This window comes from Amphibalanus amphitrite, unplaced genomic scaffold (genome assembly GCF_019059575.1).
Source record: "Amphibalanus amphitrite isolate SeventyFive unplaced genomic scaffold, NRLGWU_Aamphi_draft 000605F_arrow, whole genome shotgun sequence".
Taxonomy (NCBI): domain Eukaryota; kingdom Metazoa; phylum Arthropoda; class Thecostraca; order Balanomorpha; family Balanidae; genus Amphibalanus; species Amphibalanus amphitrite.
Window position 1 is genome coordinate 228,773 of NW_024882099.1, and position 17,564 is coordinate 246,336.

The 17,564-nt window shown below is 52.5% G+C and overlaps 1 protein-coding gene across 4 annotated transcripts in view; it reads right to left on the reverse strand.

The window, feature by feature from the left end:
* Nucleotides 1-230: 230 nt before the first annotated feature.
* The window catches only part of LOC122394681 (monocarboxylate transporter 14-like), an 83,505-nt gene continuing 66,171 nt past the window's right edge, over nt 231-17,564 (reverse strand). For all 4 annotated transcript variants that reach the window (XM_043391716.1, XM_043391714.1, XM_043391717.1 and 1 more), the window contains 2 exons: nt 5,188-5,341; nt 231-1,029 (listed from right to left, as the gene is read on the reverse strand). In XM_043391716.1, coding sequence (XP_043247651.1) covers nt 842-1,029; nt 5,188-5,341 — 342 coding nt within the window. In that variant the 3' untranslated portion in view covers nt 231-841. The remainder of the gene's footprint in view (nt 1,030-5,187; nt 5,342-17,564) is intronic.

Here is a 17,564-nt window from a genome sequence, read left to right on the forward strand (position 1 = left end):
CATTCTTCGTTTCGCCATTAGAGGGGGTGGGGCGTCTTTTCCACCCTGGGCATCTTACCCCACTCTCCCCTACGGCATTTTCATGGCACTGAATTGTTGCCGATACTTCTACAATACGGCTTTTCCACGATGCGGCTTTATTCGTGAAAAATATCACAAAACACAAGATCACTTCAAAGAAGAAACACTTTTTTCATCTTGACTAAATACGAATAGAAACTGTAACTTGAAACCATTTTGACTGAATTTATTGTTTCTTCAATCTGATCTCGACGGCATCTTAAATTTTGTTAATGGACAGATATAGCGGCTATTAATAATCAAAACGCGTTTTTGCCTCTCCAGTCTCCTGATCATTTTTGTTTTTGAAAAAACTGACCCAGATACGGTTTTTTCCCTCCGGACGGCAGCTGACTGGCCGGCACAGCAGTGACATACGGTGGACACTGGACGTCGCTGGATTCACAGCACCTGTGCCAGATGCGACGAGGAAAACCACATCACACACACACACACACGCGCGCACACATACAGAGACTAGAAGCCATATCGGACAGAAAGACTGTCCTAAGGCTACGATATCGGTGGGCGCATTGTCGGCACACACACACGCACACGCACACTACAGCAATGCCGAGGCCAGCTGCGTCCGGGCTCGGAGGGAGGGAGAAGCTCCAGACTAGAAGCCATATCGGACAGAAAGACTGCTCTAAGGCTACGATATCGGTGGGCACCGATTGTCGGCCGGCCCCGAGCGCGGGCCTGCAGTGACGATATCGGTGGGCGCCGATTGTCGGCCGGCCCCGAGCGCGGGCCTGCAGTGTCACCGAGCTGCGGCCGCTCAGAGGCTGGCAGCGCCGGCTCGGCGTTCAGAGCGCTCACTGGAGGCGACCCTCTTCAGAGCGCGGTGGCTGGCGCGCGCGGCGCGGGCCAGCCGAGCCAGACAGAGCAGCGCGCCGGACACGCTGACCGCGGCGCCGGCCACCAGAAAAGTCAGCTCGTAGGTGGCCGTCAGGTCATGCAGCAGGCCTGCCGGTGACCGGTGGTGACAGGCGGCACAGACAACGACCAACAACGCCCACACACAACTGAGCGCCACTACCGTCAACAACATCGCAATCCAAGTGCGCTTTCGGTACACTTTGAAGATTCAAATCAACTTAAAAGTTGCCTGCAGTTTTAGCTGTAAATTCCGTTCATCTAAATACTGTAGACTTAGAGCTAGAGTCCACTTCGGTTCGCATTACACTTATTGAAAAAGTGGTATTGGACGATGAAAAAGGCGCACCTCTCAAATCTCGAAAGTACCCAAAATCATTATTTTGAATGCAACTGTACAATCCAAATGCAAGGCGCATTGCGCTTTTCAATCACATCCAATGACAAAAAACGTAAATAAACCCATAAATTTCGGACCACAAAGTGTCTTCGTCTGTAGAAAATTAAATGAATAAAGCTTTTACATTGATGCAATATAAAACACAGCAACTAGACACCACGAAATTGTACACAAACGTAAAGAGGCTGTTACACAGAGGGGCTGTTGCAAAGAGGGGCTGTTACACAGAGGGGCTGTTACACAGAGGGGCTGTTACACAGAGGGGCAGAGTCACAGAGGGGGTGTTACACAGAGGGGGTGTTATACAGAAGGGCTGTTACACAGAGGGGGTGATACACAGAAGGGCTGTTACACAGAGGGGCTGTTACACAGACGGGCAGAGTCACAGAGATGGTAATATTATTTAGCCATTGTGATGTCGGCTGTTGATGGGAGGGGAGGGATAGCGTTTCCTCTCGAGAGCGCCGAGTCAAGAGAACGTCTGTGACTCTGGATAATTCGCTGTGTTGTCGTTACATGATGAAGTATTGCCGCTGGTAGCGACTGTATGATGATTTTTTGTTTGTTTTGTTTTGATTACTGAATCATGTGTGAGACAATAAAGCGATTTGAAGAAAAAAAAGAGATGGTAATATTACACAGAGGGGGTGTTATACAGAGGGACCGTTACAAAGAGGGGCAAAGTCACAGAGGGGGTGATATCATACAGAGGGGCTGTTACACAGAGGAGCTGTTACACAGAGGGGGTGTTACACAGAGGTGCTGTTACACAGAGGGGCTGTTACACAGACGGGCAGAGTCAAAGAACGGGTGATATTACACAGAGGGGGTGTTACACAGAGGGGCTGTTACACAGACGAGCAGAGTCACAGAGGGGGTGATATTACACAGAGGGGGTATTACACAGAGGGACTGTTACACAGAGGGGCAGAGTCACAGAGGGGGTGATATTACACAGAGGGGGTATTACACAGAGGGACTGTTACACAGAGGGGCAGAGTCACAGAGGGGGTGATATTACACAGAGGGGGTGTTACACAGAGGGGGTGTTATACAGATGGACTGCTACACAGACGGGCAGAGTCACAGAGGGCGTTATATTACACAGAGGGGTGTTATACGAAGGGAATGTTACATACACTGAGAAAATTTAAAAACGGGGTGGGGTGTTTTTGCAGTGTATGATGAGTGTCAGACACTTTTAAATGTGTACTGTGACACTTATTACAGTGTCATGAAGCCTGTCATACACGGTTAAAGGTTTAGACACCCTCAAAAACTCCCTTGGGTATGCAGAATAACCACTTACTCATGGGTAAGTGGTTATTCTGCATACCCAAGGGAGTTTTTGAGGGTGTCTAAACCTTTAACCGTTTATGACAGGCTTCATGACACTGTAATAAGTGTCACAGTACACATTAAAAAGTGTCTGACCACTGCAAAAAAACCCCACCCCGTTTTTAAATTTTCTCAATGTAGAAGGGTTGGTACACAGAAGGGCTGTTACACAGACGAGCAGAGTCACAGAGGGGGTGATATTACACAGAGTGGGTGTTATACAGAGGGGATGTTACACAGAGAGACTGTTACAGAGAGGGGCTGTTACACAGACGGGAAGAGTCAAAGAGGGGGTGATATTACACAGAGGGGCTGTTACACAGAGGGGCTGTTACACAGAGGGGCTATTAGACAGAGGGACTGTTACACAGAGGGCCAGAGTCACAGAGGGGGTGTTACACAGAGGGGGTGTTATACAGAGGGACTGTTACACAGAGGAACTGTTACACAGAGGGGCTGTTACACAGAGAGGCTGTTACACAGCCGGGCTGTTACGGACTGGGGACACAGAGGGGGTGTTACACAGAGGGGGTGTTACACAGAGGGGGTGTTACACAGCGGGGCTGTTACAGAGAGGGGCTGTTACACATACGGGCAGAGTCACAGAGGGGGTGTTACACAGAGGGGGTGTTACACAGCGGGGCTGTTACAGAGAGGGACTGTTACACAGATGGGGTGTAACACAGATGGGGTGTAACACAGACGGGGGTGTTACACAGAGGGGGTGTTACACAGAGGGGGTGTTACACAGAGGGGCTGTTACACAGACGGGCAGAGTCACAGAGGGGGTGATAGTACACAGAGGGGGTGCTATACAGAGGGACTGTTACACAGAGGGGCTGTTACACAGAGGGGCTGTTACACAGAGGGGCTGTTACACAGATGGGCTGTTACAAAGAGGGGGTGATATTACACAGAGGGGCTGTTACAAAGAGGGGGTGATATAACACAGAGGGGGTGTTACACAGAGGGGGTGTTATACAGATGGACTGTTACACAGACGGGCAGAGTCAAAGAACGGGTGATATTACACAGAGGGGGTGTTACACAGAGGGGCAGAGTCAAAGAGGGGCTGTTACACAGAGGGGCGATAATACAGAGGGTCTGTTACACAGAGGGGCTGTTACACAGAGGGGCTGTTACACAGACGGTCAGAGTCAAAGAGGGGCTGTTATACAGAGGGACTGTTACACAGAGGGGGTGTTACACAGAGGGGCTGTTACACAGAGGGGCTGTTACACAGACGGGCAGAGTCAAAGAGGGGCTGTTATACAGAGGGACTGTTACACAGAGGGGCTGTTACACAGACGGGCAGAGTCACTCAAAGAGGGGATGATATTACACAGAGGGGGTGTTACACAGAGGGGCTGTTACACAGAGGGGCTGTTATACAGACGGGCAGAGTCACAGAGGGGGTGATAGTACACAGAGGGGGTGTTACACAGACGGGCAGAGTCAAAGAGGGGCTGTTACACAGAAGGGCTGTTACACAGAGGGGCTGTTACACAGAGGGGCAGAGTCAAAGAGGGGCTGTTACACAGACGGGCAGAGTCAAAGAGGGGGTGATATTACACAGAGGGGCTGTTACACAGAGGGGCTGTTACACAGAGGGGCTGTTACACAGACGGGCAGAGTCAAAGAGGGGGTGATATTACACAGAGGGGCTGTTATACACAGAGGGGCTGTTACACAGACGGGCAGAGTCACTCAAAGAGGGGATGATATTACACAGAGGGGGTGTTACACAGAGGGGGTGTTACACAGAGGGGCTGTTACACAGAGGGGCTGTTATACAGACGGGCAGAGTCACAGAGGGGGTGATATTACACAGAGGGGCTGTTACACAGACGGGCAGAGTCACAGAGGGGGTGATAGTACACAGAGGGGGTGTTACACAGACGGGCAGAGTCAAAGAGGGGCTGTTACACAGAAGGGCTGTTACACAGAGGGGCTGTTACACAGACGGGCAGAGTCAAAGAGGGGCTGTTACACAGAGGGGCTGTTACACAGAGGGGCTGTTACACAGAGGGGCTGTTACACAGAGGGGCTGTTACACAGAGGGGCTGTTACACAGAGGGGCTGTTACACAGGGGGCTGTTACACAGACGGGCAGAGTCAAAGAGGGGGTGATATTACACAGAGTGGGTGTTATACAGAGGGGCTGTTACACAGAGGGGCTGTTATACAGACGGGCAGTCAAAGAGGGGGTGATATTACACAGAGGGGCTGTTACACAGACGGGCAGAGTCAAAGAGGGGCTGTTACACAGAGGGACTGTTACACAGAGCGGCTTTCACACAGACGGGCAGAGTCAAAGAGGGGCTGTTACACAGAGGGGCTGTTACACAGAGGGGCTGTTACACAGAGGGGCTGTTACACAGAGAGGCTGTTACACAGAGGGGCTGTTACACAGAGGGGCTGTTACACAGGGGGCTGTTACAAAGACGGGCAGAGTCAAAGAGGGACTGTTACACAGATGGGCGGTTGCACAGAGCGGCGGCTGCACTCACCACAGAGCGGCGGCCCAACCAGGTTGGCCAGCCCCTGTGCCAGCAACAGCAGGCCGTAGGCGCTGGTGAAGTTGTCGATGCTGATCAGGCTCACAAGTATGGTCGGCGCCAGCGTGTAATTGGCCGAAATGCAGAACCCGAATACCGATGACACCTGCGCCACCGGGGGGGGGGGGGGGTCACAATGAAGGACTCTTGGAAAACTAAACTGCGGTCACCAGGTCTACAGCATATCCCGAAAGTTCGCCATACCGTTGCTCATGTCACAATAACGGGCGGATCCGGGGGGGGGGGGACGCATAGGGGCCATGCCCCCCCCCCTTGGCGCTGAAAGGGGGGCAACACATCTTCTGGCATCTTCTTTCATCCGTGTTATTCCTCACAGTCGGCCAATTTTTCAGAATTATTTTCACCATTTTCATCGACGCTTAGGCCATCAACGTTTTTTGACATAAAATTACTTTAAAAACTACTTGGGTTAGTTGGTTAACCGTACTTTGGTTAGGTCAAGTCAAATGTCAAATGTCAGGTGACCAGAGGTCATCAAAGGTGAAATGTGGGTGAAATGTTGTCTGTTTCAACATTTATTGACAAACTGGCGCATAACTCGGGGAAGAATAGAACTACAGCACCGCGAAAAAAAGCGCATTCTATAGCTCGTCAACGTTCCAAAGTCCTCAGACTTGACCTAACATCAACGGTTTAACCTCCAGAGCACAACTAGTTTAACCCGTGCCGGGCCGGGGAGGGTTGGAGTGGACAGTGGACCCCCCTCCGCCCCTCTATTGAGCTGTTTTAACCCGCGCCCGGCTGGGGGTCCTGGATTTCCACGCCCTGCAGGGGGGGTGTTTGAACACCCCCCCCCCCCCTTTGTAACTCGGCTCCTGGGCCACGTAGCGATACGCGGAAGGCGGCGTTCGAAAGAGCGTAAAAAAAATAATGACGAAATCACTTCGGTCAATTTTTTGGTCAGGTCAAAGGTCAGGTCACCAGAGGTCATTGAAGGCAAAATTTCGCCGATTTTCAGGTCGAATGTCGAAATTTTCCAAGAAGCCAACGCATAACTCGGGAACCGATAGAGCTACAGCGCCGCGGAAAAGCGCATTCCATAGCCCTATGAACGCCCTTTCTGAGTAATTCTCTCAGGTTTGACCTAACGTCAACGGTTTTGCCTGCAGGTGGCAAAAACTGCAAAAATAGCCGATTTTTTCGGAAACAGTTTTCTGCAATAACTTTTGACCCAAGCCTTGTACGAGCTTACTTTCTGTTTTTGAGATATTCGCGAAAAACCACAAGGGGGGGGGGGGTTCAAACACCCCCCCTCCCAGCACGGCGCGGGTTAAAGAACCTTTTTACTGTAATAATTATTGACTCACGAAAGTTATGACATTGTTTTTTCAGTACTGTGCTCCTCTCGTCGAGATGCGTCGAATGAACTAAAATTTGACATTCAAATGTCATTTGGGAAATTTGAGCTCAGGTCCAGGTCATGACCTGACTGGTAAAGGTCATGTTGCATATCAGTCGATTTGTATCGTCAAACTGAAATCATCTAAGGTGTTTTCATCGCTCAGGCATGTCGCATGTCTCTATCAGAAGTTATTGAAAAAAAACTGCTGGAGGCCTTCCATGACCTGACATGACCTCAAAGACATAACGAGGGGTCGTGGGTGGCAATTTTCCGATTAAGTGTGTCATTTTTAATTGTTTTATGATGTTTAAATTCGTTAACTTTGACATTTGTCTACCTATAAAAAGAGCCATGCATGCCCTGATTTTCTCCCATTTCCTTAGACCTAATGGAAGGGTCGCAAAATTGTCCTCAACATAGCAATTTCGAGACTTACATTTTATATATACAGTTACACACTGTTTGTCTTATCAATCGCTGAAGTTATAAAGGAATCGTTCAGTCGGTGTATCTATGGTGAGCATTTGCCTGCTCCGTAGCTCAGTTGGTAGAGCACCGGACTCCCCGCATTGTCTTCGCTTGCGTTTTGTTCGCCGGCCGAGCCGGAGAGAAAGTTAGCGAGTGAAGGTCATTCAAATTTCAAAAACTCAATGAAAATGTCACTGGGGTCGAAAATATTTGAGTAGGTAGGTATACCATTCATTAACTTGGGGGGGGGGGGGTGAACGTAGGGGAAGTTGGGGGAACGCCGAATACTTTTTTTCTGACGCCCGTAGCACGCAAGGTAGACAACATAAGCTATTCTTGTTGGCGTCATTCGAGAGGCCAGTCTTTTGTCTTTCAAACATACCAGGCGCATTTGATGAATTCGCATACCGTTAAGTGCAAAAACTAAAAATATCTAAGAACTGACTTTTTCGGCGTTGCCCCGGACTGCGGGGAAAGCCGAAAATGGGATAAATGATCTACGAGGAATGCAGACATTGATGTTTTGCCAATTTATCTCAAACTTTATCCAAAATTCATCAAAGCTGACACGCGTTATAAGAGCTTGAGGACGCTTGGTGCACACTGGAAGTTATAATTGTGTGATATAATAAAAAAAATGCTAGGTAAATCATTCCTTATAGTTAACAGGCCGTTGTGCCGGCTGAAAGTGTAATTTGTTTGACTAAAAATACGCGTTGCTATTCTACAGCAGTTAAGTCCACGTAGCGTGCTTTAACGTGCGTAATTGCACGTTTTCGGCATTACCCCAGCCAGCCATACTTTCATTTGCAGGCCCATAACTTTTAAACGTGCTGTATAAATTTCAAATAGGCAGTACACTTATGCAAAGACATGCTGAAGATTACTTGACCGAATTGGCCAGACAAACGGTAGCATAATGAGTAAGAAATGCAGCTTCAAAGGCGCATGTAGTTCAAGGGAAACGTACCTTGAAAACGCTTTTGGCGCCCTCACAGCCGAAGTATTCCAAATGACAACTCGTAACAAACATGCGATAATTGTAGTCACTTAAGCTTCAGAGCATCACTGAGACGTGGCATCCATGTCGTACGGCTTTAGAAATATCTCGAATTTCGGCTTTGCCCCAACTCCGGCATTGCCCCAACTTCCCCTATCGTTACAATACGCTGTTCATTACGCGAGTAACTAATGAATAAAAAATGTATGAGTTCATCCTTACTCCACCCGTTCTCCCTCTCCATAAAAAAGAGAGTTAATTGTGTTGCATTTTATCTATATGCAGAAAAATAGAGGCGTCAAATGATATGGCCGAATATCAGCTACCCTTGCTGTGTAAGCAATGGGGCTTGCAATGGGGTATGACAAGTGGGGGCAATGGCCCCGTCCAGCGCCCATAAAGTGGGCACCACTCGTGCGACCTGCCGACCACTGTTCTAAAGCCATAAAACACCGTGAATGTTTTAAACTTGACGATACGGATCGACTGGTATAGGTTTACAACATGTTTTATTTCTGGTGAGGTCATGAACTTGACCTCAGGTAAAATTCTTAAATTAATTTTTGTTAAGTCAAATTATAGTTCATTTGTCGCATTATGACGAGAGAAATACTATATCCCGGAAAAATAAACGTAATACCGCTGAGCTTAGGTAGGTTGAATCTGAAATCATTATTTAGAAAGAGTTATAAAAGATCCGTCGAACGTGTCTTTTTTGGTCATTAAATATCAGGTATGCCGCCCCCCTCAGATGCCAAGTGCCGCCCCTATGAGTGCAAAATGCCGCCCCTAATTGTAATTGCCGACCCAGTGAAAATCCCTTAAAATACGCCCTGGACCAAACTATTCAACACCAACTCCCTCGGGTGGTTTATACTTCATATTTTACTTCTTTGCATAGAAAACTGATCAGCGAAGGCACTTGTGTAATTAAAATGAAGCATGAAGACGCACACTGGTCGGAAACGCCCTCACGAGAGGCCACGGGCGATTCCGGAGTTTCGGATTATTCTTTATATAGATCGATTTGAAATTGATCAAATTATTATACTTAGGCCAAAAAAACTAATCCGGGTGACCAAAAATAACTGTAATCAGCCCCCGAAGATGGGGTATCCCAGAACTCGGAAACTGACGCGGAGCAAGAGGTTTCTTGAGCCGGATATTCAGAGTCTTATTGCTGATAGACACCAAATTGAAATCCCACATATTATGCATCAAAATGTTCGTTATGAAGTTGCCGACTGGTCAGTGCAAAATTTTTGGTATACTTTTTCCCTAACTAAGATTTACTGTAGCTTTTTATGAAGGCTCTCCTACAGTGATTCTGGAATATAACTGCAAAGTTTAGCTAAGGAAACAACAGGTAGTCCCATCTAGTTCCACTCTGATTTTTTTGTGAGATGAAGCAGGATTTAAATTTACACCAGGGCAACATAAAAGCTAACTGCGCATATTTGCGCAAAATTTGCAGGAGCCGCTCTTCCTACCCAACTACCGCCCGCCCCGCCCCAGTTTCGGCTCGGCCGCCACGCCCGGCTTACGCTGACCTGTGTGGCCTGCACGCATCCATGCGTAGTCGACTGGTCATTAAGAACAGATGCGCTTGAGTTTATGAATTTTGTGAAAAGCGCGTTTTATGTATGCATTTATGTATGTATTGACATCAAAAGCCTTCCACATATTGCGTGGCGATTACGGCTTGCATTTAGAGAGCCTTGCTATTGACAACCATCACTCGGCTGAAGAAAGTGGAAATTGAAACTGTTGTCACCGACCGCTGCTGAGCGGTACCCGCCGAGTCGCCGGCCGGCCCGCGCGGCTGCCGAGCCGGCCGCTGCGGCCACGTGGCGCCCGAGGCGTGTCTGACCTGGTGAGGTCATGCGCGGGGAGCGCGCTGATTGGTCGCTGGTGTCCCGCGCCGCGGGGCACCAGCGAGCTGATCTCGGGCGGGTGAGTCGTAGGCGGGTTCAGTCTATGTGTGCGTGTAACGCGGTCTGTTGGGGGTACGGAGTGAAGCTGGATTCTGGAGTGAATTGTGAGAAGTGACAATAAATATCCAGTGGTTGAACTCAGTGGCTGTGAGAGAAGTGAGAGACGGAAGTGACGGAAGTGCGAGGACTGACGGCAGGCCACAAAAGCGTGTTACTGTGACCCGTCCTACTTCCGGGGACCTCGGCTTTTCTCACCTCGTTGGGGTGTGTGAGGGGGCGGCCACCGGTGTTTCGCCAGCGAAAACCGAGGGCTTAACTCTTTTCCCGCGTTTCGCCATCGAGACCGGGGAAAGGGGCCTCTTTCCATACAAGGGGCGCGGCCAGTCGGCTTCGGCCAACCTCGCTATCGAGGCGTCGAAGTATCGGTAGATCTGTCTGCTCACGGCGCCCTCGCCACTGAGGAGCCTTGATCAGGCAGCGACTGTCGCCTTCCTCACCAATCCTATCCCAATTTCGACCTCCTAATCCCCCTCAGCCAGTCTCAAAACACGAGTGTCGTCAGTGCATGTAAACCAGAGGACATCGTGGCGACATTTCTGGTCCTCCGCGGGCCGGATAAAACCGGTGGTAGCAATGGACAAGACGCAGATGGAGGCGAAGGAGGAGGAGCATGTCATGAAGCCATCGGATCCGGGCATGGACGCAGCTCAGCGAGCTGCCAAGGAGAAGGAGCTGGCAAGCCTACGCCGTCAGCGGGGATTCAAGAGGGCAGCAGTCACTCGGATCTCAAAAACAGTTGAAGAAGAGATTGCTAGGCAAGCCAGCAGCGATAGTATTCAGAAGGTTAACCTCAGGCTGGAGGAAGCCTTCGCCGACTTAAGAAAAGTTCAACAAACGTATGAGAGCCTGATTGATGACGAAGAGATCGAGGATGCTCAGGAATACGCAGATCGACTAGAAGAAGAAGAGTGCTCGATTCGGGGGAAGATTCAACAGTATCTACAGCAATTAGACGAAGCTCGCTCATCGACCGCCGCTTCTCGCCGAAGTCGCAGAAGTCGAGCAAGATCACGAACCTCTGCGATGTCAGCCGTCTCGACGAAGTCAAAGGAAGCAGAAGTGGAGCTGGACGATGCGGATGGCAAACTGCGGGACATAAAAGCGCAGGTTGAAGAGGAGCGCCAGCACAAAATGGCCAGAATGCAGGCGGAACAGCGCCGGCAACAGGAGGAGAAGCGCCGGCAGCAAGAGGAACGGGAGCTGGAGAAGTGCCGGCAGCAAGAGGAATGGGAACTGGAGGAGCGTGAAAGGGCGCTGAAGATCAAGATTGCTGAAGAGGCTCGGGAGCGGGCGGCGAGGAAAGTGCGTCTCTATCATGCTGCAGAAGACGAGCTAAACTGGGATCGCCGTCATGACTTCGAAGATTCTGCCGCGGAACCGGGCCGGTCCAGGTCAGCGGAGGCGGGGGACAGTGGAAACGCCACAACTCCCGTGGAGGGCTGTGCCATACCAGCGCAAGAATCTCGACAGAAAGCTCAAGAGGCGGACCAAGAGCAACCAGCAGAAGAATCACCTTCAAAGTCCATCCCTCTCGCCCGCGAGGAGCAACTATGTGACCGACGGTCAGACACCGATGTGCATGGGAGTATCTGCAGGCCTGGAAGAGAGGAAGACGCGGGTGGTAATACGTCTTTGAATCCTAGCACCTGGACGACAGACTTCAGAAACCGAGGAGAGTTGCACTCATCCGGGTCGTCAGCCTTCGCCAAGAGCATCCCTCGCCTCGGGTTGCCGCGGTTCTCGGGAGACCCCGGTGAGTGGCCGCGATGGATCGGCCTATTCAAGGCGCTGGTACATGATCAGGCTTCTCTCTCCAATACTGAGCGAATGACACATCTACAGCAAGCGGTGGAGGGAGCCGCGCACCAAGCGATCGAGGGATTCCTCTTCGATGGCAGGATGTACCAGCAAGCGTTGGCGATGTTATATGAACGCTTTGGTCAAGAAGCTGAGGTCAGCCAGGCGTATCTCAAGACGATGTTCACGACTCCAGCTCCATCCATAGACAACCTGGCGTCTATGGAGAGGTTTAGCTCAGCCATAAGTAACACCGTGATGACGCTGCGTACGCTTGGGTATGACAGTGACCTGGAAGCAAGCGAGAACCTCCGTCGAGTCGTTGCCAAGCTGCCAGCGGAGCTGACTCTTCAGTGGGGACGGGAAGTCCACAGAAGACGTCCCAGCCGACCGAATCTGGAGATCTTCAGTGATTGGCTGAAGACTGAGGTGACGATCCTGAGACAATCTGTCACCCAAAGTCGTGACCAAGAAAAGAGGAAACCACCTGCACACCCAAGAGAAACGTCGTCGAAGAGGACGACGCTGACAACTTCTTCTCAGACAGAAAACCGAGGTTACCGGTCATGCGTCGTGTGCAAGGAAGGGCACAGACTTCAAGACTGTCCGGAGTTCAAGACCAAGACTCACGAAGAGAAGTCAACGGTGGTGAGCAAAGAGCGGCTCTGTTGGGGATGCCTCAACAAAGGCCACTTCATGAGGTCCTGCAGATCTGCAAGACGCTGCGGATTGAACGGCTGCAACGCAACACACCACAGACTTCTCCACACAAACAGAAGTACCTCAGCCAGCAGAGGAAACCGAGTTGAACCAGAACGTGAAGCTACAAATGGAAGCCCCATTGTTGGTGTGGCCTTGACAGAGACCACAGACACGCTGTTGCAACTCGTACCTGTCCGAATCCACGGTCCAAAGGGAGACAGGGATGTGGTGGCGCTGTTGGATCCGGGAGCCCAGACGTCTCTCTGCTGTGAAGATGTGCTGAAGGAGGTCGGAGTGCACGGGAGACGAGAAGACCTGCGCCTGCAGAACATCGAAGGAAGTGGCCCGCGACAATCATCAGTTCGTGTCGAGCTGACAGTCAGTCCTCTTGGGGCAGACGCCAAGAAAGAGCGCATCAAAGTACCAGAAGTATGGTCCGTGCCGAAGCTCAACGTGGCTGCGCCGAGCATCGGTAGGCAGCATGTCCGTAGCTGGAAGCACGTGCATGACTTGGATCTCCGGCAGTACCGTGGTGCAAGAGTTGAGCTACTTCTTGGAGCCAACATCTTGGAAGCTGTGCTGCAACATGAGGCACGAGTTGGACGCCCCGGACAGCCGGTGGCGGTGAGAACAGATTTTGGATGGACACTCACGGGCTCCATAGCGTCACTGATACCCAGCACTATGCGCCAAGTCATGTTTGTGCGACGGCCGGCTTCCGGCGATGAAGATCTGAAGGAGCGTATCGAGGAATGGTGGACGACGGAAGCCTTCGGCACAAAAGTCAACGTTCCAGACGCCAGGTCACAAGAGGACATTCGAGCTCTGAGCCTCCTGGATCAGCACACGAGAAAGGTGGGAGACAGATACGAGACCGGGCTGCTGTGGGGTGAAGAGGAACCCGTGTTTCCAAACAACTGGAAGCAAGCGTATGATCGACTGGAGAGCACCGAAAGGAAGTTGAAAAGGCAACCGGAACTGGCAACAAAATACAAAGCTATCATCGAAGGCTATGTCGCTGATGGTCATGCAAGAAAGCTGTTGACAGACGAGGTACGAGAGCAGAAAGAGAAGCGTTGGCTCCTTCCACACCACGCAGTCGTCAACCCGAATAAGCCGGGTAAAGTTCGAGTCGTCTTCGACGCGGCTGCAAAGCACAGAGGCACGTCTCTCAACGACAAGCTCGTCACAGGCCCGGATCTGCTGCAGAACCTTCCTGGCGTACTCCTGCGATTCAGGGAGGGTCTCATCGCGGTCACTGCTGATATCAAGCAGATGTACCACCAAGTACGAATCCGGGAAGAAGACCAACCAGCATCCAGCTTCCTCTGGCGAGCTCTGGAAGGATGCCGAAAACCCGACGTGTACCAGATGCTGGTCGTAATTTTCGGCGCCAAGTCATCCCCTGCCATCGCCAACTACGTGCTGAGACGGGCACTCATCGACTACGAAGCCGAGACGAAGACTCGTGCCATCCTGAGTGCAGAAGAGAAGGCTCGGAGCTTCTACATGGATGACTGTCTGCTCTCAGCTCCGACTGAGAGCACTGCCCAACAGCTGCTCACTGAGGTGTCTGAAGCTCTGTCGAAGGGAGGCTTTCATCTCACCAAGTGGCGCAGCAATTCACCTGTCGTACTTCGGAAGATCCCAGAAGGAGACCAAGCCAGTGTTTCCTCGAGTTTATGTCTGACAGGATCACCAACAGCCGAGAAAGCTCTCGGTATCGTCTGGGACGAGACGAAGGACACGCTGGGATTCCGTCTCAGGAGGCAGGGAGTCAAGGCGACCAAACGTGCCGTCCTCTGCAAGGTGTCGTCTGTGTTTGACCCTCTTGGGATCGCTGCTCCGTTCACGATAAGGGCGAAAGTGATGATGCAACGCCTGTGGCTTCTTCACTTGGAGTGGGACGACGATCTGCCGGAGCTGCAGTCTAGTGAGTGGAGCAAGTGGTTGAAGGAGGCAGAGAAGCTCGATGCGGTAGCCGTTCAGCGCTGTGTGCTGCCGGCAGGATTGGAGACGGTGCGAAGTGAGCTGCACATGTTCTGCGACGCCTCAGAGGACGCGTTCGGCGCGGTGGCCTACCTAAGGACGACTTCGAGCAGCGGATCGCACTTCTGCCATTTCTTGATGGGCAAGTGTCGGGTGGCACCGCTGAGACGTCTGTCGATTGTCAGACTCGAGCTGCAGGGAGCAGTCCTCGGTGCGCGCCTGGTCGCTGCGGTCCTCGCGGAGCTGACACATCGACCTGATGATGTGATCTGCTGGACAGACAGCCGGGTCATACAGCAGTACATCTCAAACGAGACCCGAAGATTCAAGACGTTCGTGTCGAACAGGCTAGCAGAAATCCATGAGCTCACGCGAGATGCACGCTGGCGACATGTGCCTGGACGGCTCAACCCAGCAGATGACTGTACAAGAGGACTCTCGGTGCTCGCACTCACCCACGACTGCCGATGGCTTGCGGGACCGGACTTCCTACGAGGTGACGCTGAACAGTGGCCACCTCAGGAGGAGCCGGCACCGCTGTCGTGCGACGAGGAAGAGGAGATGCGCAGTGTGTTCGCCAGCTCGACCACGGAGTCAGTCCCAGCAGAACCAGACCCAGCCAGGTTCTCATCCTGGCTCAAGTGCAGGAGGGTGGCCGCCTGGATGAAACGCTTTGCAAGAAACGCGAAGGCATGCTTGCCTGGACAGTTGGCAAAAGTCAGCGGACCCCTATCAAGTGCAGAAGTGAAGGAAGCGGAGATCTGGCTCGTGAAGCGGGAACAGGTTTCAACCTACGGAGCAGAGCGCAAATGTCTGGAACAAGGACGGCCACTGCCATCTTCAAGCACGCTGCTGCCGCTGACCCCGATCCTTGACGTCAGCGATCTGATCCGAGTGGGAGGGCGCATCGACAGGGCTGCCACGCGAGAAGACGCGAGACATCCAGTCATCCTTCCACGGAAGAGCGAGCTCGCTCGACTCGTGATCAGCCACGAACATGTAAGGCACGGCCATGCCGGGGTGGAGCACACCCTAAATGAAGTTCGACAAAGGTATTGGATGCCACAGGGACGCGCCGCAGTGAAGAAGCAGCTCCGGGACTGTTCTTTCTGCCATCGACGCAGGACAACACCAACGCCGCCGCGGATGGGTGACCTCCCGAGCCAGCGACTAGAAGCTGGTCGGCCGTTCAAGAACGCTGGCATAGACTTCTTCGGACCGTTGCTGGTGAAGCGATTCCGTAAGACGGAGAAACGGTATGGCCTGCTAGTGACATGCATGGCCACTCGAGCTGTGCACTTGGAAGTGGCGCACGCTCTCGACATCGACAGCTGCATCATGGCTCTGAGGCGCTTCTTCGCGCGCAGGTCGCAGCCGGCGGTCATCTTCTCGGATCGCGGCACGAACTTCATCGGTAGCGACCGGGAGCTTCGCCAGGAGCTCCAGGCTCTATCAGCAGCCATGCCAGAGAGAATGAGCGCGTTCGAGATCGACTGGCGGTTCAACCCGCCAGCGGCTAGCCACATGGGCGGTGTCTGGGAGCGAATGGTGAGATCCGTCAAGACATGCCTGCAGGCCGTCGTCGGTTCACAGCTGCTGACCGACGAGGTCCTGCTGACCGTATTCGCCGAGGTAGAGCATATGGTCAATAGCAGACCGCTCACCTACGTGAGCTCGGATCCGGCTGACTCTGAGGCTCTAACGCCCAATCACTTCCTGCTGGGCTGTGCTTCACCTCATCTCGCCCCGGCACTGACAAGAGAGGGTGAGATCTCCAGCCGTCGCCGATGGAGACAGTCACAGGCGCTAGCGGAGCACGTATGGAAGCGGTGGACCCGAGAGTACCTACCGAGCCTAACAAGTCGCAGCAAGTGGCGTAAAGAAACGAGGAATCTGCGGGTCGGTGATCTCGTACTCATGGCAGAGTCGAACCTCACCAGAGGCTCGTGGCCCCTGGCGCGGGTCGTTCGAGTTTTCCCAGGTAGGGACGGAAGAGTGAGATCGGCGGAGCTGAGGACATCCGGCGGGAAAGTCTACACTCGGCCAACCGCAAAGATATGCTTCCTCGAGGAGGACTGCACGTAAACGGAAGCCGGAATCTTGCAACACGCAAGATCAACCTCGCCATCGAGGAGGCGAACTATCGGATATTCTGCTGATTCCCAGTGGCCTCGCCATTTCGAGGGGCTGGGGATCAGCAACGGTCCCGTGATCGTGGGGTCTTTTAGGTCACCGTGTGGATGATCGGTAACGTACAGAGCGCGCATGGCAACAAACGTGGCTATGACCGAGCCGTGTCATTGGCCCTGACGGTGGGGGAGAATGGTTTATTTCTGTTGCCCTAACGTTGGTTTTGCTTAGGTTTCTCAGCGGTGAAACTCATTTTTGTCGCGGAGGGATTCGCGGTCTAAAGACGTGTTGTTGGATGTTCAACAATTGTGCAGCGCGTCGGTGCATGGGTTTATGTGTTGTTCTTTCGTGCAACACGGTGGGGGAGGATGTTGTCACCGACCGCTGCTGAGCGGTACCCGCCGAGTCGCCGGCCGGCCCGCGCGGCTGCCGAGCCGGCCGCTGCGGCCACGTGGCGCCCGAGGCGTGTCTGACCTGGTGAGGTCATGCGCGGGGAGCGCGCTGATTGGTCGCTGGTGTCCCGCGCCGCGGGGCACCAGCGAGCTGATCTCGGGCGGGTGAGTCGTAGGCGGGTTCAGTCTATGTGTGCGTGTAACGCGGTCTGTTGGGGGTACGGAGTGAAGCTGGATTCTGGAGTGAATTGTGAGAAGTGACAATAAATATCCAGTGGTTGAACTCAGTGGCTGTGAGAGAAGTGAGAGACGGAAGTGACGGAAGTGCGAGGACTGACGGCAGGCCACAAAAGCGTGTTACTGTGACCCGTCCTACTTCCGGGGACCTCGGCTTTTCTCACCTCGTTGGGGTGTGTGAGGGGGCGGCCACCGGTGTTTCGCCAGCGAAAACCGAGGGCTTAACTCTTTTCCCGCGTTTCGCCATCGAGACCGGG